The 23,861-nt window shown below is 37.0% G+C and overlaps 4 protein-coding genes across 4 annotated transcripts; 2 read left to right on the top strand and 2 right to left on the bottom strand.

Moving 5' to 3' along the window:
• The first annotated feature begins 6,778 nt into the window (after positions 1-6,778).
• Positions 6,779-8,128, top strand: LOC149051757 (histamine H2 receptor-like). The gene has a single exon (XM_089187268.1). The coding sequence runs from the start codon at positions 6,795-6,797 to the stop codon at positions 7,767-7,769; it is 975 nt and encodes a 324-aa protein (XP_089043394.1). The 5' UTR covers positions 6,779-6,794; the 3' UTR covers positions 7,770-8,128.
• Positions 8,129-10,310: 2,182 nt separating this feature from the next.
• LOC113672286 (uncharacterized) lies at positions 10,311-12,299 on the top strand. The gene is made up of 3 exons (XM_089187308.1): positions 10,311-10,887; positions 11,113-11,169; positions 11,650-12,299. Exons 1-3 carry the CDS (start codon positions 10,753-10,755, stop codon positions 12,268-12,270), a joined length of 813 nt encoding a protein of 270 aa, XP_089043434.1. The 5' UTR covers positions 10,311-10,752; the 3' UTR covers positions 12,271-12,299.
• Positions 11,674-12,919, bottom strand: LOC149051756 (uncharacterized). The gene is made up of 2 exons (XM_089187311.1): positions 12,251-12,919; positions 11,674-11,829 (listed from the first exon to the last, which is right to left on the bottom strand). The coding sequence occupies exons 1-2, from the start codon at positions 12,812-12,814 to the stop codon at positions 11,800-11,802; spliced, it is 594 nt and encodes a 197-aa protein (XP_089043437.1). The 5' UTR covers positions 12,815-12,919; the 3' UTR covers positions 11,674-11,799.
• A 1,180-nt stretch (positions 12,920-14,099) lies between these two features.
• On the bottom strand, positions 14,100-21,645 carry LOC149051755 (adhesion G protein-coupled receptor D1-like). Its single transcript, XM_089187228.1, has 18 exons — positions 21,242-21,645; positions 20,644-20,665; positions 20,490-20,534; positions 19,748-19,970; positions 19,363-19,470; positions 19,065-19,155; positions 18,878-18,989; positions 18,771-18,820; positions 17,945-18,071; positions 17,747-17,850; positions 17,433-17,535; positions 17,158-17,308; positions 16,994-17,075; positions 16,640-16,706; positions 16,310-16,398; positions 15,950-16,070; positions 15,539-15,580; positions 14,100-15,428 (listed from the first exon to the last, which is right to left on the bottom strand). The coding sequence occupies exons 1-18, from the start codon at positions 21,634-21,636 to the stop codon at positions 15,288-15,290; spliced, it is 2,073 nt and encodes a 690-aa protein (XP_089043354.1). The 5' UTR covers positions 21,637-21,645; the 3' UTR covers positions 14,100-15,287.
• Between the last annotated feature and the right edge of the window lie 2,216 nt (positions 21,646-23,861).

The following is a 23,861-nucleotide window of genomic DNA, read 5'->3' as shown; positions in this document are numbered from 1 at the left end:
ATTTAATTCGAATACTTTAATCAATTAGAATTGTAAATAGATATCATTGACGAAATAAAACTGCCTGGTCTCCAGGCTTTTATATTAAAAAAAAAAAGTACTGTCTGCAGTTAGATATAGCTCTTTGGCATACAAAGCTTTGCTTTCATGTCCAAATTGAGCACTCTACTAGGATGAGTCATTGCTGCTTGCATTATGCATGCTCACTAGTTTATCTAGTTTGAGCACTCTGGCATGGCTTAGATGATACCACACGTGTGAGATCACTTGGGGTGGCTATATAGCCTTACCTCCATCCTAGCATCAGCACTGCACTGATTCGGCCCAGAAGGCCGAAACAGTACTGTCTGCAGTTAGTTATATATACATATATATATATATTTATTTATTTATTTATTCGTTGACCTTCGGCAGATTACGTAATTTATTTTCCAATCAGAACTCAGAGGTCATTGAAGTAAATAACGTTTTTTAGTCACGAGGATGACATAAAAAAGCGGAAGCAATTTTTTTTTTCATTTTTTTTTATTTACTTTTAGGTTTATCCGATTATATATTTTAATAGTTATTGTTGCAAAGATCATCTGACCATACTGGAAAAGTCTGACCGTCTATTAATCTCTGGACACTGGGTATGGGTACTTTCATCAATGAAATTATTGGACAGAATACGTACCTAAAAACTTTGTGTAATGGTGTCAGAAGACCAAATAACCACGTGACACTCATGATCAGCAAGGGAATAATAACCACGCATGCCTCTAATGCCAAGTCTAAAGGACGACAACAGTCTAAGATATGGGATTGTTATAAGATCAATTTCAAATATCGTTTAGAAGATCATTTAAAATTTGATACGATTTCGTTAAAATCTCCGGCAGAAGCTGTCAAAAAATTAATCCTAATGCGAAACTTACAATCATAATCACAAATGCGACAAATATCCAGATCAAATTGTTAGTTAACGTCGACGACATCGAACAGCTAAAAGGAAAAAAAGGGGAAAACAAAAATAAAAAGAGAAAAATTATGTCTCACAATATACCCGATCAGCTTTGCCTCCAAAAGTAACATTCGTTCAGTGAAAGAAACTGTAGGTCACAGACTGGCCTTGGAATATGAAGATTGTGAGAAGGAGATTAATGAAAGTAATAAGGAAGGGTAGGATAAATAATCAAAGTAAAGCAAAACAAACTTCAAAAAGTGAACAAACAAAGTAAACAAAAACGATTATAGCTGGTAAAGCTTTGTATCCCATATTTTTCAGGAGCGATGCTCTGTGAAATGGCAATCATAATGACTGGGAAACCTTTTATGAAAATTTAGAGTTAATAACATGATACAATAAGGTAACAAAATAATCCCTAACAGTATATGATAAATTCAACTGAAAAATCAAAATACCCCTTGAAATGACGTGATACATGTCCATCTTGGTGTTGATGTTGGAAACTTTCACAACAAACAGGTAGAGATGGATTTCCTCGACGAGCATCCAACAGAAAGCGGCCATTAGGAAATAATGCATTAGAGCTACCACTGTGACACAAAAAGCCTTCAAAAGTAAGGGGGAAAGACTTCTTTTACAATTCATTCAAGGAGGTTTTCTTTGAACGAACTCCACGAATGGTAAAGAGCCACCCACCGTTTTTTCTGTGGCGTTTATTCCAGTGAGAGAGATTATTTGTTCAGCTCCAAGGGATACAAAGAGACTTAGTCGTATTTGAGACAGGTTTTCCAATATGTCTGGTGAAAGTGAAGCAAGTATTGATGTTATTATACTTATATAAAAGTACGAGAAATCTGTAGAGGCACAAACGAAGAGCAAGGTCAAACAAATCAAGTAATCATTAGAGCAACAAACAAACAAACAAGCCCTGAAAACCAAACGTGATATCAATAATGACTCATAAATTTTGCAACATATTGAGTGTATGGAAATTGCAAATAATATTGTCCATAAATTATTGTTATATTTATTTCGAACTTTTTTAAAGTGACTGAAAGTGTATGATGGTTGACAGTCTACTGTAGTAGGTGTTGCTCGCAATTTGTTGAACGCCGGTTTTATTTAACATTGTCTGTTCTAGAAAATACACCGCTGATTGATTAGAAATAGCACTCACGTGAGGAAAAAAATACAAAGTTATTGTCGAAAGAATTCCGATGATGGAAAGGCATAATCCCACATATGTGATGATCTCCAGGATGGTTACGCCCTTGGAGGAGAGCTGTCGCAAAGTTAAATTGAACGATGAATTTATTGAACCAACACACTTATGATCGAAATGCAAAGTACAACAAGAGTAAAAAATACCTCTGGGCCACAACTGAAGTGAGCTAAGAGAGAAAAATGAGTCAGATGATTGCATCTGCAAACTGTGTCTTCTGAGTTGCTCTCTGGTGGATCTACATAACAGCCCTCTCTTGAAAACCCTTGTGGGCTGAAAAAAAAAGTTACTAAAGTTAAAGTTGATCTTAAATGAAAATTCGGAGTTTCGAACATCATCATTAATCCCTTCGAATTGGCATTTAATCGCAGTCGTCTTTTTCGTCGTAATACTGATCACACTCTTCGCATCGCAGTCTCCCTTGTTGTATTCCACTTTGCCTCTTTTAACTTCTCCTTTGCAGCGCTGAAAAGAATTGTTTACGCTGTACCTTAGATTACATTTTTTAGCCTTACAAGTTTGCGCACCACTCTCTTGACTAAATGTGAGAATACAAGTATAGTTCCCATGTTTGCAAATCAGCTCGTTTAAACTGACGGGTCGTTACTACTGTCGCATTCCTGATGATCCAACGCTAAGCCTGACAAATAATCACGATGGTGAAAATAATAAGGTTGACCCACAAATTTCACTGAACCAGTCAACACCTGTGCACAACCCCTAGATGGATCCCACATCGAATGATCTTTGACATTTCCACAGCACAACATTATAGAAATATCTACCTTATTGGTACCTAAATTCGTGGGTCTTTAATTCCGCGTACTGGGCGATTGCAAAAAAATCGCCAAATCAAAGACCTGCGAATGAAAATCAATGCTAAATTGAAAGACGCGAAATTAGCTCCCTTAAGAAAATTCAAGTCGATGACTAAAAAGATCAACTCGTTACAATAACAATATCTACAGGATATCTATGCATCGACAAATACTCAAATTATTATTTGGTTATACTGGTAAATTCTATTTTGTAACTTCTGTTCTGAAATGACGTTAACTTGCAAAGAAAGGTATCGCTCTCTTCGTACATATTCCCTAGAATACTAGGACGCGTGAATCACGAAATTCAATGCCCCTTTTTCATGTTTGCCTTTTAAAATCGTCAAAACATAACTCCGTGATATATCTCCTCGCCAGTATTGCGGAGTTAATTTCCCGCGAAGTTACAGTTCATGCCTTACTTTATCCTTTCTCAGCAACAAATATCCAACCATTATGAGGCTGTTTAATGTGACCGAGCGGGTGATCAATAAATTTGCAGCTGAGAATTTAAATTGGTTTCTTCAACATCTAATACTGAATATGAGATTTTTAATATATGTATTTTTTTTAATTTGATATTTATTAATTAGGTCAAACATGATGATTTTTGCATTTTCATTATTCACAGAAGTAACTGCCGTTATGAGACTAGTCAGTGAGGTTTAGCTGGTGACTTTTTTTTTTGCATAGTTGTTAAGAAAAATATCTACTCGGTGTTAAAAATTAGTTTTGTATGAGAGAGTTGACTTTTCTACCTTCGTTTACTCAACTAATTGAAGAAAGTTTTTAAATTAATAATGTTTATGCTAGTGATTTCGATGAAAAGTGGACGGGAGACAGATGAAGAGAGTCTGCATTTTCTTTCAAGAAGGCCCGAGGAGGGGTTTTTAGGTAGCTACTGCTTCAGCAATATGTTTATTACCACGGGGACTGGAGAGCTAGGTGTTAACCATTCATTTACCTATTCCAGAATTGTCATAGCTTTGATCACAAAAATCGAGCTCAAAATTACTCCTTCCCAATTTGCATCTTTGCGCAAGAGTTTCACGGAAGACCTTGTGTTTAACCGGAATTAAAGTAATTAAGGAGTTCAGTAATGGTATGGTACGCTTGTTTACCAAGGAACTCTCCCTTAGAATGAATAACAAGCTACATAATCAGAAAACGCCTTAGGCTCTATCAGTCTAGCCTCCTCTTTTTCTCCGCGTGCTATTAGGAGGACCATAGATTCGAGTCATGTCTCGAGATATGCTCGTGGTAATTATACTTACTGTGCAGAAAGTCACGTTTTTAAAGGAGCATTGGTACTCACTCAGGAGAGTTAATAATAGTTGTGTGGTTTCCCATTGTCGGAAATGAGACTAAAGAATCTGCTATGTTCCGAAACTTCACGTTTTATTTTATAAAATCAACTTAATCTCCCGCTCTCTCTCACCGTTCTCTTTCCCACGCTCTGGTCTCTCTTAATTTAAATATATAATATGATCCTATTGTTCAATCATCTGTCACTTATCGCAAAAAATCAACCGGAAATCAATTAACGCTGAATAATCTCTCACACCATATTTGACAAGTTTTGGTCTTTATACTTCTTTGAGAGTTACGTGTGTGTTACTAACGTGTTCGAAAAACAGGACTATTTTCTCCAATTTGTATATCCTGCAGATCTGAGCAAAGTTCCATTCTCAGAAATATTTCAGAGAACGCTATTTTGTAAAAACGATAGACCTTGCGTTGTTTTGTGCCAGAGCAAACCGTAAATGAAAAGTATACAATACGGGAAATTGACTGTTATGCTAATTAAAAACCTGGCGCAGAACAGTACAGTATATCACACCTGTCTTTGCCATGCACCACAAAGTGTGATTGATAATATCAAAACCTTCTTTCATGCGATAATAGGCATGATAGCATAGTTTTATTATATGATTTGTGTTTTGCTTTACTAGATACGAATTTCGTATACGAAACTAAATACGAAATTACGTTTTATCGTTTAATTAACGATGATGAATCCTTAATTTTAGACTACGAGGATCAGACCACGAGTCATACAGAATACGGCAAACGGTATTGATTTGTTTATTAGGTATGATTGTTTGTCTGACAACGTGATCACTTTTGATGTCGATCGCGACGTTTCGACAACATATTGACTGCATGTTTTCGGCGATCAAAAAACTATTTAAGCAATACTCTGTCGACCTTATCGCCTGAAGAAGACTCGCAGTACACTGTCGAAATGTCGTTATTTACATCGAAAGTGACTACGCCATGGAAAAAAACTTCTTTTTCTTTATGTGCAAGTGTATTCATCACGATTATTAGCTGCAACCTTATCATAATAATGATAATTTTATGCTTAAACATGCAAAGGTAGAGAAAGACAGATTTTTTCGTCTTTTCAGGAGCGTGGGACAAATAAATAATTCTGAGTCCCCTTCGGATTCCTCGTCACTGAGCCACACAGACTTCACGGCGAAATTCATATGACACGCGTCCTGCATACAGGATCAACAAGATAATAAGAGAGATGGCAAGTTCTAAGCTTGGTAAAGGTTTGATCCTTCATGGGGACTCATAATTTTTTTCTTTGTCCCTGGCTCGTGACAGGACAAAAAAATCTTTCTTTCTTTCTTTACCGAGCTCAAAGTTTACCATCTCTCCTAATCTATTAACAAACATGCGCATACTAGTTAACAATAGTTTTTCGATTAGCTGTTTCCTCCAAAATTTCCCACGAGTCAATAACTACCTGTTTGAGTATACCCTCAGGGTCTCCAAATATGGTGGGGAAAATATTCTAGAAAGAAGAACCGCAAATTAATGGCAAAAAAATACTGGCATAGTTTCAAATTTTTTTGCTTTAAGATTAGTTCACAACATGAATAAAAAATGTTTCATTGGTGTTTCTGCTTGTTGTTTTATTGGTATCAAGATATTCTCTCGCTGATGTAGCGCAATTTTTCTTCAAAATTGCACGTTTGACATCGGAAATGATATCACTGAGCAGCAGATTTCTTTTTCCATGTTGAGTTATATTTATATGAATCTGAGATAGCTAGGCAACTTATGAGGCAATTAGCATGAAATTCGAGAAGTCTTCTACTTCCACCCTTACCACACGCTTGAGATTTTCTTGGAGATGAAAGCGAATCTTAAACGTTTCGTCTCTCTTGGCGTGATTAAAAAAAATAAACTCTGGAAGCTAACGTTGAATGAGAGGTCCAGTATGTCTTCTTAACTTTATCTGAGCGTAATACTTTTTTAAACCCGCATTTAATTCACTGAAAGACTATTTTTGTTTTTCTCCATGTCATAATATTGAAGAAAAAAGCAAATGAACAGACGTTTGCTATTGAACGTATGTAAATTGAAAAGGGAAAGCACGTTTCGTATTACTTGTTTTATTTAGTATCTTATTATCATTACCACTCTCATTCATGGCCTTTTTTAATCATTTTTTAACTAATGAATGTTTGTTTGCTTAAAATCTCCTCTCTGAAGCTACTTAAGCCAACCTTTTCCATTACATAATATCGCAACATCGCACTCCATGCTCTAGAGGGCATTAGTTTCAAATTCAGATTCTTTAAAGCAATTGGCTTTTGTTGATTACAAAGAATGTTATTCAAATTCAGGCAGTGCATTAGTGGCGTATATAAGGTAATCATTATGCACAAACCATTGAAAATTAACTAATTAACTTTTTTTTTCTGGGTAATTTACCTCCCTGAAGACGTCTTACATTGAACAAACAATATTCTGCCTTTTGTCACAGAACTTTTATACGCTTATCGTCATGGAGCGAGATTTTGAGAAGTCTATTTGTCTTGGGAGTGGAATATCTGTTTCCCTACTTTCATTTCTTATATCAGTTCTTGATGGTGTGACTTTGGTGGCATTATACAGAGACCCCCTTCGTCGCTTCAGAAAAACATTTTCCCTGTTTTTGATATTTATTGCTGCGATGGATCTGTTCGTTGGCATTACTGTTTGCCCAGCAGAGGCTGTTATGAGGCTTAGGTGTACATTTGGAGAAAAATTTTCTCCTACGGAGGGAGATTTCCCCAGAATAATGGGATACATTGGAGTTAACAGCTCAATTTTGCTCGTTACAGCCATATCGGTCGATCGTTTCGTTTCTGTTGTTTGTCCCTATTTCTATCTTCATAAAGTCAGACCAAAACACCTCGTCTTTTGTACAGTGATCATGGTTCTTTTCTCTACCATCTTCGCCTCTCTTCAGCTCGTTGATTTGTCTCGGGATGTTTACGTTTTAGTCGATATTCACTTACACACGACGTTTCCTCTTGTCGTAACTACAATGGCCTATACTGGGATTTTCATAACTTTGCGAAAGAGCTGCTCTCGCGTTGATTTGCAGAGACAGTCATCTATCTCTGAAAACCCAGTACTTAGCGACATACGCAGACTAAAAAACACCCAAAAACAGCATCGATGTGCCACAACTTCGTTTTTAATCTTAATTTGTCTGATTACTTGTCTGGTTCCCTATTTCGTCGTTGTTCTTATTGAAGCAAACTGCGACAGCTGCCACGATCAGAAATGGCTGTTGATTTTAAGAGTAACTTCCGAGATATTTCTGAACGTCAATTCTGCAGTAAATCCTATTTTGACTACATTTAGACTTAAAGAACTGAAGCGATCAATTGAAGTAGTATTGTGTGGAAGAGAGAACATCAATAATGTGGCAGATTTGGACGATCAACATCTTCAAACCGCGAGAGCGCATTTATCCAATTGTCCACGTTAATCAGAGATGGAGGAATCATACGCACGGGAAAACCTATCTCCGATCATTTTTATCAATATAGAAACAAAATATTTCAATACGGGACTGTTGATTTGATGACTTCTACTAAAAATTTAAAAACAGCCTCACCAAGGATACAAGGCCACAACCATGATATAAATCATTTGTCGAACAATGAAGCCTTACGTTAGTTTAGTTGTTTTTTTGGTTTTTTTTTTTTAATTTTCAGCACTTTTTGTGTTCATCACTTTCACAAGACATAGAAATAGACACTTCATTCATGGCTAAAATGCATAGTCCAAACGGTAAATTGTGAAGTCAGACTATCTGGTGAAGGATAAAATTTCGTGATATTATACTTTCCTATTTTCTACGTACGATGCTCAGCGAAACTTATATAAAGGAGTTTCTAATGGAGTCTATTGATCACAGTATTTTTTGGCCTTATCGCTCCACGCAAGTGTTTTAAAACCCTACGGCTTGCAGTTGAATAGACTCATTAGAGCAGGCGTGCATTGCCTAAAACGCCACTTCTTTGAGGCTAATCATCATGAATTAAAAGGAATCTTATTAAAATTAACTCAGTCCACGTAGTAAATTCTGACGAACAAAAACAAATCCAACAAGCTGTACTTTCAAAACGAGCCTTTTGAAATAGAGTGATCAATACCTAATATACTCCCACGTGTTTCAATGCATCGTAAAAAAAAAATTACTGCTTTCAGTAATATTTTAGGCCTTACCAGCGGCCTAAAACGTCAAATAATTGTAAATCGTTTCTGCGTGGTGCATTTATGAATAAAAGTGGACCCTGTTTACATTGTCAAAGACCCCACATATCTTAAATGAGCTATATTCATATTTTTCTTGGTCTGGAATCTTAAATCCTCGAATCTGATATTCCATTCCCCTTGGATGACCGTTTAATACAGGTTTGACTATAAGAGCAGTTTACTGCTTCTGAATTGCATGGTAATTTTTTTTTTTAATCTACTTGCCACTTCGCCAGAGGGAGAAATTACCTTGATTTTTGTGATCAACACAAACATGAATTACGGCTTAAAGACGCCAACAACTTGCCAATATGAATGGAAGATGTCCTATATAGGCGATCGGCAGAAGGAAGAGCCTTGCTTAACTCAAAGTTCTGAAGCAGATCCATTTACTACATGTGTTGCATCTGAATTCGTGCCTATGACATTACGAAATAGCCTTTCCAATGCACTTTGCCTGTGGTTAGCCAGGGCTATGCTTGGTTGGCTGTAAATTTTGAGAATAAACTGCCTCCGGATACAGCTTTCATCCTTCCCAGCACATATGCCTTTCATTTTCAAAAACCAAGAGTGGAAATTCATGTGATTCTTTGCCATAAGCGTGCACTGCATGCATGAAGCACCGTCTTAGAAAAAGCGTCCCCTTCCGTGGAGAAAGAATAATACATGTCACTCGTGATTACACACTTATACCGCGAACATAGTTTAGTCAGTCATTAAAGGGGCTTAAAAATCAACTCGGTGTCACCTTTTCCGAGTCGCTACACTTAAACTTATAGCCATGTGATGCTTTTTTTGAGCTCGGTTTATAGGGATATTTATTACGAGTATTGACGCCCTCAGATCCATATATCACCTACGATGAAAACGAACATGTCTACAAATGTCGATGGCTGGAATAGAATTGCAATTTGGGCTTTTTATACAGTATATGGAAGACGAAAGCTACTGATCCCTATTGCTGATTTGCTTCAAAAACAAATAATAGAAGGTCTCTTCCAATCATAAATACCAGTAAACACATAAAGAAAATTACTAATTCTTACGTTTGGTTCCGAAATGCTTTCCAAAACACTCAACTCCTGTTTGTATCTTTGACCTAAAAAATTTACGATTTTTAAAATTTTTTTATTCTTTTTTTATTTATTTATTTTTTTTATCAGAACAGTCATAACGTTTATCTATTTGCCATTTGGGTGTTCATTGATTTTAGGAGACATTTAAATAAACGAACGTACACAAAACAAACAGTGAATTTAAACTTCTTCTTGGTTTTTTTTCCTTTTGGGATCCGACACAAGAACTGAATGAGAAGTTAGAAGTTCATCAAGCCTTTCTCTAGATAAACTATCGTAGGGAGATACGACGACTTACTGTAGCAAGAATAAATGAACATAAATAAAGTTGATACTCACCCATAAATCTTATCAACAATGCGTTCGTAGTCGATGATTGAAGAATGTTCATTTCTTCGAGAAATAATTTCCCCGCGGCTAAAAAAGCCAACTTAAGCCGGATGATGCACTCGCTATATGATAGAGTGTACTATATTACAGTCGGTATTATGGTTTGTCCATTATCTTCTATATCGTTGTGTAAAATTATCGCTCGTGATTGCTTGATAGACCGGTATCCAGTAAATGGATGATTTCAGCTTGTATTTTGTTAATTTTTAGCGACAGTCAAGCTTTTAAAATGCAACATATTTTTCTCGATTTAGAACTGGCTGACATGTACAGTGTGAACGTCCGGTATTTCATTTCGCAGTCACGCCGGGCTGGTGAGCGCTCTGAAGCGGAACAATCAGCGTCCACAAATATGGCGTTTGTGACCGTGTGGTTTTTAGAGAAGCCTGGAACTGAGTTAACGCCTGTTGAAAACTGCCTCCGAGCGGTCCTGGAGTTAGTCCGAAGGCGCCAAAACTCAAATGTGCTGAAAGTACACAGTTTTCCCGTCATTTTGATACTAAATATGCCATGGTTTCTTCGATGTTCGCTTAGCAAGAGACAGTAGAGAAAATAGTAAAAGAAAAGGTAAGGTTTATTTGTCGTTTCTATCGTATTTTTGGCTAGGATAGTTTTTTAAGTTTCTCTACTTATCCGAGAATTTGTGCTACGAACCGAAACTTCAAAGCCTTGACAAAAGCTCTATGATTTTTGTTTTCCTAATTTTGCCTTCTTTCCTTAGTTTTTTATGAGTTAATTTCCAGGATGCCGCACACAAAGAACACGCGCTTTAACTTGGCTCAATTCATGAAAGCTCGCAAGGTTGCAAGGGAGAAAGCTGTTGATGAAAATCACAAGCTATCGGCAGAGTACAAAAAAGTCCAGCGAGCCCAAGAAAAGGTGATATAAATTTGTCCAGTATTAATGTTTTGGGAAGATTTTTATTTTCAATATCAGAGAATATTGTAACAAAGGATTATAGGAAAGTGGTGGAGGTCCATGTGTAGGGAGGCTTGAATTTCAATTTTGACAGGGTAAAAGCTTTTTATGTGTTTAAACTCTAAATGACACTTGAAATTAAACAATCAGTGCTTATGAAATCACTTGTATAATAATTGCTTTCAGTTGGCCACAGTCAGGGAACACTTCAAAGACATAACAAATGAATTAGAAAATATTCCTGTGAGTATACTCTTGATTCTTTATTGTGGTTGTTTTACCAGTACCAGTAAGTATGCAGCAAAAAACTGCTGGGTGCAACCTCCAACTAAGTCTGTAGGTTTGCATTGATTAGTGGTTGGATGAGGTTTAATTTTATGCCAAATTTTATTAATAATGTGAACAGAAAAATATTCAATTTTGTAAAAATAAAAAAAAAATATTTTGCAAGTTCAATTTCGGTGAACTAACCACTTAACACAGAGTCAGTGCCAGAATGACAGCCATGGTCAGGTTTCTATGCTAGTACCTATGCAAGAAACCTGAGCGAGTGCCTGTGTTCATTTGGTCAGTAAAGACTGTCATAAATGACAGTGTCTCTAAATTGTAAACATCAACATATTGAATGTAAGATTTGGCTAAATATCTATTTTGTTATCATCCAACCACATCTAATTTAAATAATTGTGTTGCTACCCAGTGTCTAATTTAGCAATATTTTAGTCACAGGGACAGGTATCTCAGGCACCAACAAGAAGCCCTACTGCACTTGTTAATGGGGAATCAACACTTGGACCAAGGACGGCAAGAAAAAGGAGGCATGAAACCATTGAAGCTGCTGCCAAAATTCATGGGAGCTCAAATGAACATTCCTCAGCCTGTTTCGAGGGAATGTTTGACACTCTGCAAAAGAGATGCCAGTTAAATAAGTTAACAAAATATGTGACAGAGAACAAGCAGTTGACCAATAGAATAGTTTGTAAAGAGTATAAGAAGAGTGTGTTAGAATTTGAAAAGTCAGATGACAACATTGTTCGAAGTATTGCAACATATTATGCAAGTGGTGTAATGGGGAAACAAAAGTACAAAAGTGTAAGACTGGTGCTTTCAATGAAATCAAATGAAGGCAAACCAGGGAAAAGAACAAGTATTTCAATTTGTAAAGGCTGTAAGGTTCCAAAGCTTCTAACTTATAGTAACCTTGTAGAACAGTTAAAAAAGATTGACATTGGGACTGTTCATGAAATTGACCCAGACTATCTAGAGGGCTTAGAAACTGAAAACCAAGTCAATGGTGCATATAGATACTTGAGACAATACCCACCACTTGCTGTGTCCTCTTAATAAATGTGATGGTGAAAGGCGTTTCAGAAGTTATGGAAACTTTTGAAGTTCCTTTTCTTGTTCCTTTACTCTGCTTAATAAGGAATTCTCGGACTGAGTCTCTGCTTAGCTCAGATAACTGGGCAAAATCTCGAATTAGTCTGTTCTCTCTGTTATAGTAGATTATATCTGTGTGTTTTTCTTCGTTGTGCACAACACCATAAGCGGAACGGGCCTTTTTAACCATCTGTAAAATTAAGGAAAATATTTCCGAGGACATCGCCCTTTTAAACTCTACAGTCCAAGCGCTTCGGGCCTTCATTCTTGGACTGAGGCGCCTATGAAGCATCTTAAGCCACATCTTCACTTCTCCTTCCAGGAGTGCTGTCGCTGGAATTTGTGACATTTTAGCTCGTTTCAAAGAGCTTTGGCCCACACGGTTTTTTTCAAAAATTGAAGTGAGAGCTGTTTTTACTTCTTCTTCAAACAAAAAGAAATTATCGACTTCATCGCGTAAAGGACGAAGAGCCACAATAGCATTCAAAATGCTATTTTCAGCCGCCATTTTGAAAACTGCTTTGTACTTTTATTCGCATTTCCGCTGTACAATCTCAAACAACAGCGGGCGACAAAGTTCCACTTCACGGCACGCGCCAGCCCGGCGTGAGTTACACCACAATGTCATCTGAAGTCAGAACAAACATTTTCTATTTGTTCTTGAATAGAAGGAAATGACTAATTTCAGACATTTCTTAAGAACTACCATTTTAAGCGTCGGGGTTACTTTTTGAAATCTATCGCAGTTTTGCCGTAAACTCTTTAATCTCTCTTCTAACGGCTGTCTTATTTACATGTCATTCCTATTTTACTAACTTTTTTGCCTAAAGCAAATTTAAAATGGGCATAAGTTTTTTTCTGCCATTAGAAACCTGCCCCTGACAGCCCATTTAAGTTCAAACTTAAAAAGTTAGAAAAAGCAATACAAACGAATAATTTAAAACGAGACCAAAATTTTGTAAATTAAAAATGATGCACTGAGAAAGTCACAGTGGGTACTACAATTTATATTGAAAGTAGAAATCAAATAGCAGCGCGCTTATAAGGATCCTTAAATGTTTTCCTTGTTTTCTACATTTGTAAACCAAAAAGAATTAATAGTCATGAAATTGGAGAACTACTACGTTTGTTTCTTTATATACACGAGTGTTTTTTGACAAACTTCTTCAGTGCAGTGCTTTTCTCGCGCCGATAAACCTTAACTCGCCAGTAGTATTACGCTTGAAATACCCTTATCATGATATCAAACCCTGAAGAATTATTTCCGCCCGACACGGAATTTTTTTTTCGGAAAATATTCGAACCTACAGGAAAGGATACGTATAACAGGAGTACATGATCCTATATGAATTGTATGTCCAAGATCCTGAAATACATACCAGCCTTGCAACTTACTTCCCTCCCTTGGTTTTGCATTTAAAATAAGGTATCCAAACCTCCTCCCCCCCCCCCCTCCTTGGGGATAAAATTAAACAAAATAGACGTGACTTCATTTGTATATTCCTGATAGTTTATATTTCCTCAAAGGTGTTTCGGTGATAAACAAGAAGCAGCAAATGCGAAAAATCGCTGTAAGAGTTGCCACTTGTGTATATGCATTCATGTTGTATCTATCGATGCCGATTTTTTCTCCAACTAGTTTTCATTCCAACATTTCAAGCAATACACTTGATCAAACATTTCGACGCTGAGAAATTTAAGAACATTCGTCATTTTCCTGACATGGATACAAAAAAAAAAAAAAAAATGGAAAAGAAAAAAATGTGTCTTTGAAAAATAATAATGATGACTAGATAGGTGAATATGTATTCATTATACATTTGTTTATTTATCCATTATTACTATAGGAGCAACTATTTTGTGTCACATTCAATTTGATTACGTATCTGACTTACTATATGGAACACGAAAACAGATTAAAGAAAAGACGTTAAAATCGTTGATTTGTATGTTTAACACAATTTATAGGCAATCAAGCTTTTACACAGTTTTCTTCTTTTAATTTTAGGGCGAACCTTAAACTTAACAATAAAAGTACAAACATTGCAGTTGACTAACTTCAACGGCTTGGAATGTAAAGCTCTTCTACAAGTATTAACATTAAGCAGAAATATCTTAAGAAGGGCGACAAACCGAGTGAGATTTATATCATTGTATCCGTTCCATTAAAACGAGGGTCCAAACATGTACTATTGTTGTTGGCAGTACTGTCTCCAATTTATCCAAGCTACCTTTACAAAGAGCCTACTTCCTATGGAAACAGATAGACCCATGATTTACCAGGATGCCGAATGCGGCCCTTCGTAATAACAATTAAAGTCAACAGCTAATAGCACTATATAAGCGGTTCATTTATGTATTTACGTCATTACGATAATGACCAGAATGGCCCTACCTTTAGTAAAGGGGGGGGGGGGAGGGGGGGCATTGGGGTCTACGAAGCCGCAGAACTGAAAAAAAATACATTTAAAACCGCAACAAAAATTTTCTTAAAGCCGAAAATCGCATCCAAAACCGTCTAAACCGATTTTTCACATCCTAGTTGTCAAAACCCTAATCGATCCAATACAGATGACAGATGGAGCACAAAGAGGTCTCACAGCTATGGAGGCAAAAAGATTGCCGCTCAGATCAAAGAGGAATTGGAACCCGAATAGGAAAAGCCAAAACTACTTCGGACTCCAAATCTGAAAACCCATTAGTATTTTTGACGAAAACCGAAAACCAAGTGCCAAAACTCGGAAATCTGCGAACCACAATAAACACCAAAACTGTAAAACCGAAGTTTGTTTAGCAGAAAACCGAAACACTGATCTAAAAAAATGACGAACACCGCAAAACCAAAAATCCTAATCCCTCCTTCCTTACTGATACTACGATACTAACCAGGCTCTATTGAGGAATTACTGAGGGAAGGTCATGCTAAGTGATTGCAAATCGCTAAAAGATGATTGACTAGCTTCACCGAGGCGCAGTGCTATTTATGCATCGAAAGACTGCATTTCGACTGCCCTTATTTTCCCGGCATCACTTGCGTTAACTCGTGAGCTCTTCCTTGCAGAGTTTCCAACTTCGTAAGATGGAAAAATTGCGTTCATCCTCCTTTTCAATCGCTCTTTAATCTGTAGATGAACAATTGGCCAAATATCAGTTCTTAACCATCCAAAGCTCAGTGATTCTAAAGTCTTCACAATTCACTTGATCTACCTCCCCTGTTTGATATCATTCTTACCTGGCTGTTTCGCACACAATGGAAGAAAAAAATCAGGAATCCCTAAGACAGAAAATTATTTCAAGATCAGCCTTTTTTAGAGATGGCAGAGCGTCGTTTAAAAAGTTTGATGTAGTGCAAACATCTTGTAATCTCTATCTTGAAATCGTCTTTAAAAAATGGATAAAACAGTAAATTAAGGGAAGTTGCAGATCTCAAAAACCAAGAAGTAAATCCCCTCTTGTCGACTAGGTTACCTGTGAACGGGAAATATCATCAGACTAATGTAAGAATGTAGTTTGAACATTCAAGTTTGCAAACAGATTATTAGATTTCCGACATTCTCATTTACATCTCACCTGAATCGAATTGACAACGGTGAAAATGTAGGCGAAAGCTTTTTGTGATGACGACAAAAGACCGAATACTCACCTGAGTTGAGTTAAAGATGGTAAAAATGTAGGCGAAAGCTTTGTGCAATGGCGACAAAAGACCAAATAGCCACGTTATACCCATCAGTGGAATCATCACCGCGCATGTTTTAAAGCCAAGTCTGCCGGAATAACGACAACATTTAAAAAAAGTTTGAATTATTTGATTGTTTCCTGTACATGATCATGAATTAACCTCTTCAATGAATAAGTAATTAATTTCTCACTGTTTATTGCTAACTAGGGTGGAATTGAGGCAAATACCTCACAACTAGATGTTACAGCAATTGGTTCCCGTTTATTTAACTTTTTTCCCTCCACTGATTAAAATATTTCGCTAACTACAAATTTTAAATCTCACCGTATCTGCTTGATATGAGTGTCTTCCCCCATAGGTTGCACTAGCGTGGTCATCTCTTTTATGACTCGGACGAGAATCAAAATGTTGAGCTGAAACAAACAAGGAATGTCAAATATCGGCAGAGTGGTTGTTGCTAAGACGAGTAACGCTGAATACATTGTGGGCCTTAATTGAAGTTGAAAATATTGTGAGCTTTGAGCCTGGTGGTCGAAAACAGAAATGTGCTTTTCGTTTTGTAATAAGCATGGGAACAAGAGAGACGATCTCCACCGGTGGTCAGTTTTGGCATTAAAAAGGAAAGTGCGAGGGACTGACTAATTTTAGACTCACCACTTCAACGAAAGCCATAAATGCGGCGAATATCCAGATGAGGTTGTTTGTGTAGGACAGCCAGCAACTTGAAACGAGAAACGGAGGGAAAAATATAAACATATTTTTGCTGCAAATAATCCTCTAACCCAGTAACCCAGAGAAATAGAAGACAGGGAAGGAGACAGAAAGAGAGACAGAGACAGAGACACAAAACCTGGATAAAAACACAGGGACACAAAAATCTACGAAATGAAACCGAACTAAAAACACAAGATTGCGGAAAAAGAGTTGTACTCAAAAGAATACACTTTTGTAGGAGACAGGAAATGTGGATAAGGAGAAAAAAGAACTGATGTCGAAGGTTTCTCTTACTATTTAGCACTAGTAAAGCTCTCTATTCCATCTTTTCCAGCAGCGATGCATAATGAAATACCGACCGTGACGATGGGTAAACCTAAACATAAGTAGGATGTCAATGCAAGTCGATTCAGGTTATCATGAAGTAAAGCAATTCAAAACAAGTAAAATGAAAATACCCCATGACATGACGTGATACATGTGCATCTTTTCGGTGATGTTGTAAACTTTCACCACAAAGAGGTAGAGGTAAAATCCCTCCACCAGCATCCAACAGAACGAAGCCATCAGGAAATATTGCATGAAGGCTGCTGCTGTAATACAAGAAGCCTGGGAGAGAGAAAAGAAATTGTCTACTTTTCATGCATCTTTTCAAAGAGATCTGGTGTACTTCTTCGTGCTCGTCATAAGCTTATCAAACAAATATTCATAAATGGATGAAGAAGTCGCTTACTTTGTTTTCTGTGGCGTTTATCCCGACGAGAAAAATAAATTGTCCAGCTCCGAGGGCAACAGAAAGACTCAATCGTATTTGTGACAGAGGCTGGTGAACATCTCTAGAGAAACAATAAACAAATAAGAACAAACAGACCAAAACAAAAACAAAAATTAAACCGAACAAAACAAAGGCAAGGAAGTTTATGTTGCAACAGGCAATTGTTTCATTATGCATTGACTGAGTGTCTATCTTTTCGCGAAGAGGTCTTACTTACGTCTGACATTTTTATAGTAATGCAAAGTTATAAAATTTCTGGCTGTAGCACTTACGTAAGGAAGGAATATAGAATAACTGTCAAAATTATTCCTATGATTGACAGGCTTAATCCCACGTAGGTGATAATCTCCAGAATAGTTTCGTCTTCCTCAGTGAGCTGCTTCATAAATGGCATGAAAATAATTAGAAATGTGTCAATCACCTCAAAGGAATTGCCACTAGTGAAGGTAAGGTAAACATTAGTCCATTACCCCTGAGCTGCCGTTGTAGTGAAGTAAGACAGCAAAATGAGTAAAATGATTGCAGCTGCACACTGTTTCTTCTGAGTTGCTTTGTGATGCAACCACATAGCATCCTCTCCCTGAAAATCCTTCTGTGCTGGAAAAATAACGACAACGTTAAAAGAAAAAACACAAAAAAATAAAACAATAACAGCAATATTATAAAAAAAAAAATAGTGAAGAAGACCTTTGGTTATCAAAAGGTCAACTTGCTATCTTCCTCATAATCGTAGCCTCGAGACTTTCTTGACTACTTTCCATTTTATTCAGTAACTGATATGTGCCACTCATAGAGTCGGCTTTGATATTCTAGCCAGTACGATGTAATGAAAAGGTATATTGACCATCTAGGCTAGTAAAACACAGTTGTATCTTACCTTATGTGGAGAAAATCGAAAAAACGGAAAAATAGAAAAAAATCAAAGGTAAATTCTTAATTTTGCGGTAAAAAAAACGATTCTGTCAGCAACAATATGTACGACGATGGCAGAAGCGAAAAATGGCGACAACCTTAAGTGAAAAGGAATAAAATGCATAAAACAAATGGCTTCAAAACAGGAAGTAACAGATTGACAGTGACGGATGTTCGATAACTTTAGGGAAGTCACATTGGCATCATAGTCAAGTGGGGACCTTTTCCATTCGAATGTTATTGATTTTTTTGGTTTTCCTGCTGCAAGAGCTGATTGGTGTTTCCTTCACAAACAAAAAAAATTCATTGTGATTAACAAAGATTACGTAAGCCTGGCTTGCATAACTTTTAGAACAAGGTACTTAATATATTTTAGTTTCTTACCTTTTGTTAAAGCCCCTCCAAAACACACATGTCTTTTTTCTTTCATCAACCTGAAAATGTGTATTATCTCCTTGGAATAAATAAACACAGTGTAGAGCAATTGATACCAATTTTGATCGTGTTCTTACCTTCAGGTTTCTGAACTTTAATATGATATTCGCTTCCAGTTTTTCTGGTTTTGGATCCATAGCCACGGCCATTATCCTAGAGTTCAAATACCTAACAAAAAAGGAAAGGAAAAATTATAATTTTGTTTATTTTGAATCATATAATTTTAGAGAAGTTGAACTGCACCTCGTGGCTTTGCCTGCTTCATTCCTGACAAGTTGACCTGTGTCTAGTAGTTCGTGGAGATCCTTATACACAATCCCAACAACCAATGAAACTAAAAAAAATCGAAAAATTAAAAAGGCTGAAGCACAGTCTTTTAAGAAACTTCAGATAACTCAATCAAATAGACTGTGTAAAGAAACAAACAAACTCAGGACTCTGTTTATGTGCAGATGTATTTCAATACCGCGTAAATTTGTAAGGGAAACAACGGGAATTGTTCTTATACCATTTAGGAGTAAACACTGCAGTAGATACTAACCGGATTTCGGAAAGTTTGCAGATAAAACATTTATGCTTGCTTGCAATTCTTGATCCTCAAGGTAGAAGTCACTTGCATTTTGATGGTAGGCTTTATGAATACCTAGCACTAACGAACAAAACAGCAGGCGATGGTTTCAATAATTTCACGACTCTTGCTGGACTGAAAATACAGTCTGTAAACCATGGTTGTATCAACGCTTTTATTTAGTTTACCTCTTAACGAGTGCAATCCTTAAAATATTGTAAAACCATCCATAATAAGGGGTATTCAATGGACGGACGAGATGGATCGATTTGATCCAGCAATAGCGCTTCTCATTCAGTAATCTGTACAAATTTATTACATCATCAAGGCCTATAGACCATATTGTGTTCAGACTCACCCATTTTGTGACTGTCGATCACTTGTGGGAACCTCGTTCCAATCAGGTGGAGCTTGCTGTAGTTAAGAGCAAATTCCTCAAAGGCAACTGCCACCTTAAAAGTGGATTCTCTTCTTGTCTCAATCTCTTCTGTTACAGAGGCGTGTTCACGAGCTTTTGTGACGCTTTTAATACTGGTGATGAAGACTTCTAAAACCACTATGGCTTCCTGTAATGAAATGTACTATTTTGCTCAGGTAAGGTACCAAGAATTTGTCAATAGAAAACAAAAGAAGAATAAATAAATGAGAAAAAGTATTCCAGCGAGAGAGCCAACCAATGTCGGGTACAGATGCATGTATGCAGGCTAAATATCGACCCGTCCAGGAGGATCAATTATTCAGTTATTGTCCTATCATTTAAAAACAAATAACAATTATACTGATAATTATGATAATAATAATACTAATAACGATAATTTTTATTTATCCATAAAAATTCAAATAAGATATTTCTTACAGGCATGAAAAACTATGTAGCTCAACGTCGTAATCAAATTAAAAATTATGAGCCATTAATATTTTACTTTTACGAGCAATATGAGACGAAAGCAGAAAAACTAACATACCGACAAAACATGATTTATACGCTTTATGATAATTCATATTTGCGGATTCTGTTTGAACATTAAAAACAGACCGATGGAGCATTAGCATAACTGTGGAAAGAAATTAGTAGAATAAAATACCTGCAAGGAACGGACATTGGTAATATCCATTCTGCCAAGTTTAGAGACATATTCAGCCGCCTGAGGTAAGGAAAATAATAGTTGAATTGTAGAGTATGAGAATCCTAAAAGGGAAAAACAAAAACATACAAACAAAACAAAACAAAACAAAAACAAAAAAATTACACACCAGCTTCTGAATCATTTGTGACTGCAATGGCGATGATGATGTCGATGGCATCAATGACTGTGATGGCAAGGGCGCGGATGAAAGCAAGTAAAAAGGTAACTGAGACGACGGTGACTGAGACTGAGACTGAGATGGTGACAGGGAAAGCGGTGGCCAAAGCGATGGCGACGGCAACCAAGACTGCAACTGAGACAGTAACTGCGAAGGTGACTGGAAAGATGACTGTGATGTCAACTGAAAAGTCAAGTGCGATGGTGAAAGTGATGGCAAATGAGAGGCCATCTGCAATGGCAACTGGGATAACGGTGACTGCGAATGTGGTGTTGAATGTAAATCCCAGTGCAACTGAGACGGCGAATGCGACAGCAACTGAGAAGGCAACAGTGACAATGAATAAGAAGGCGATTCTGACGACGACTGAGGGAGTGGCTGGGAAGGCGATTGGGAAAGGAAATGCAGCAATGACGGGAACTGCGACTGAGATGGCAAATGAGACGGTGTATGAGAAAGTGACTGAGACATCGACTGCATCACCGACTGCAAGGGTGACTGAGACATTGACAGGGATGGTGATTGTGACAGTGAAAGCAATGTCAAGGATGATGACCACAGCGGCGGCGATGGAGTAGGACGTAACTTTCTGGATTCGGATGATGAAGATGCGTCTGCAGTTGACTGAAACGTCGAGTGAAATGCCAACTGTAACAGTGACTGAGAAGGTGTCTGGGAAGTCGATTGGCAAAGAGATGGCAACTGAGAAGTCGAATGCAATGGTAACTGAGAAGGCAACTGTGACGACGACTGTGAAGGAAACTTGGAAAGCACTTGGGAAGGCGACTGCGACAACGACGATGAATGAGACAGTGGATGAGATAGTGATGGCGATAATGATAACCATAATGGCGGCGATGGAGTGGGTTGTGGCCTTATAGATTCGGATGGTAAAGATGTTTCTGCAGTTAAAGTTGAGGATAGTAATGAGGCAGCTAACATCAAATTACAAATTAGCCCCCCCCCCCCCTTAAAAAATAAGCAAAAAACAAGTAAACAAACATTAGTAAAGAACAGGAACAAACAGAAACGTAATGATCTAGAAATGTTTGCCCAAGTGAAAATTTTATCCTGATTGTCAGAAGGTCCATGAGTTCCGCTTGCTATGATAGCAGTGGTGGGTGTACCAAACGTGAACTCATAGGTAACATTGGCATTACGGTCAATGAGCCTTTTATTTGATTCTATATTAAAAATAAATGGCTAATTTCTCTTACCTTTGGGAATTTCACAAATATAAGCCATATTCTTACAGTCAAGGACATCACACATTTCCTGTCCGCCATTAATATAGCGCTTGGATATGTAAGCTACAACTCTGCTTAATTTTGGCTTTCTTGCCAATTTAGACATGTTCAGCAGTTTTCCATTCACCCAAGTCCAATTCTCACCGTTTTTTTGTAAGCCAATGTACCATGCGTCACAATGGTGATAAGTACTATTATGAAGAGTACAATTGGACATTGAGCTGCGATTTTGAATCTCGTCATTGATGAAGTTCCATTCTTCTTCGGTCTCAATGGAAACTAGGTCTCCTCCTTGACATTGGCAGATTTCTCTGCTCTTGTTCCATTTTCCTCCTTTTTTCGTAAATATATACCACGAGTTTTGAAAAGAAGTATTTGGACATTCTACAAAATAAAGAAGATGGCAACAAATATAATAATGACCATGATAATGGTAAAATTCAAGAACACAAGATCAATCAAGGATATGAATAAACTAGCCAGCAAACCGGCGTGTCGTTATTATTGATATAATTATTACTATTTCAACCTAAATTAGCTTAGACTATATCTGAGTTCATGCCATCATTATACTTGAGATTTTTTTGTTTGTTTTGATTGTTTTTCTAACATTGTTGGGATCAAATTCGACTAAAATCCTACACTACCCTTGCCACCAGTCTGAAAAGGTTAAATTAGTCACTAAGTAAGATGCGAATGTGAGTTATCATAATTTCCAACTGCTTTTGTATTCATTATAAAATTATTCATCGCCTACACACGTAGAAGTTGCATGAAGGTGGACTTGATATTATGTGAGCAGTGTCTCATTTTTTGGAAAATCAATTTATAAGAGAAATTTTCATTATATTAGTTTTAAGAGGGCATTTTTTAGCACAAAATATATATATACAACCCTAGGTAGGTAAGTTTCCTTCCTGTTAAGCTTCAGTGAAGTTTTTCTTCTCTTTGAAATATGGAAGAAACCAGCGGAGAACTGCCAAATTTTTCTATAGGTCCTGATCCAACAAGCAACAATAATTAAGCCGAAAAAAACTTGCAAGTTGACTCTTTGACTTTCAAAGCATTTTTTAGTGACAAATGAATAAAGAGGTAAGTTTCTAAAGAAACTGTGGTGCTGCGTCGGTGGGAGAGTATAGCAGGTAATTTAGTGTTAACAACTGGGTTGAAAACGTAAATTAGCCACCGTAAAGGGTAAAAAAGCTAACGTTTCGAGCGTTAGCCCTTCGTCAGAGCGATTAGAGGAATTGTGGGTTGTGTGTGGATTTATATGTAGGAAGTGGAGCTACGCTATTGGCGGGAATGTGGTGACGAGAAAACGGGAATAAATTAGTTAATCGTTTTGGAGTAATTTAAAAATTTTTAAGAATGATGAATGATGAATCATTCTTAAAAATTTTAATGATGAATGATGAATCATTCTTAAAAATTTTAAATTACTCCAAAACGATTCAGAGACTGGCAATATCTTTTCGCAACCCCCACTTATTTCATTCAAACGCGACAAAAACATAGGCAACTTTTTAGTCAGGAGTTCATTTCAAACCTATGACCAATCTGGAACTTTTAAATGCGCTCGCTCACGATGCAAAACTTGTCCTTTCATTCATAACGTAGAGAAAATATCGGGACCCAAAAGATCCATTAAGATCATTGGTCACTTTACGTGTACCTCCGCCAATGTTATTTACTGCATAACTTGCACTTATTGCAATAAGTTATACATCGGCGAAACAGGAAGACGACAAGAAATGACAAGGACGCATCCAAACCAGTCGCTAGACACTTTAATCTTCCTTATCATTCTAAACAGCATATGGCAGTTTGCGGCCTTTCCTTACATCTAGGCAGTTCGGAAAGCCGTAAAACACTAGAACAAAAATTTATATTCCAAATCGGCACCCTTAATCCCCACGGAAT

Source organism: Pocillopora damicornis, chromosome 1, assembly GCF_964200805.1.
Source record: "Pocillopora damicornis chromosome 1, jaPocDami1.2, whole genome shotgun sequence".
Taxonomy (NCBI): domain Eukaryota; kingdom Metazoa; phylum Cnidaria; class Anthozoa; order Scleractinia; family Pocilloporidae; genus Pocillopora; species Pocillopora damicornis.
This window is presented reverse-complemented; position numbering and strand designations above follow the sequence as displayed.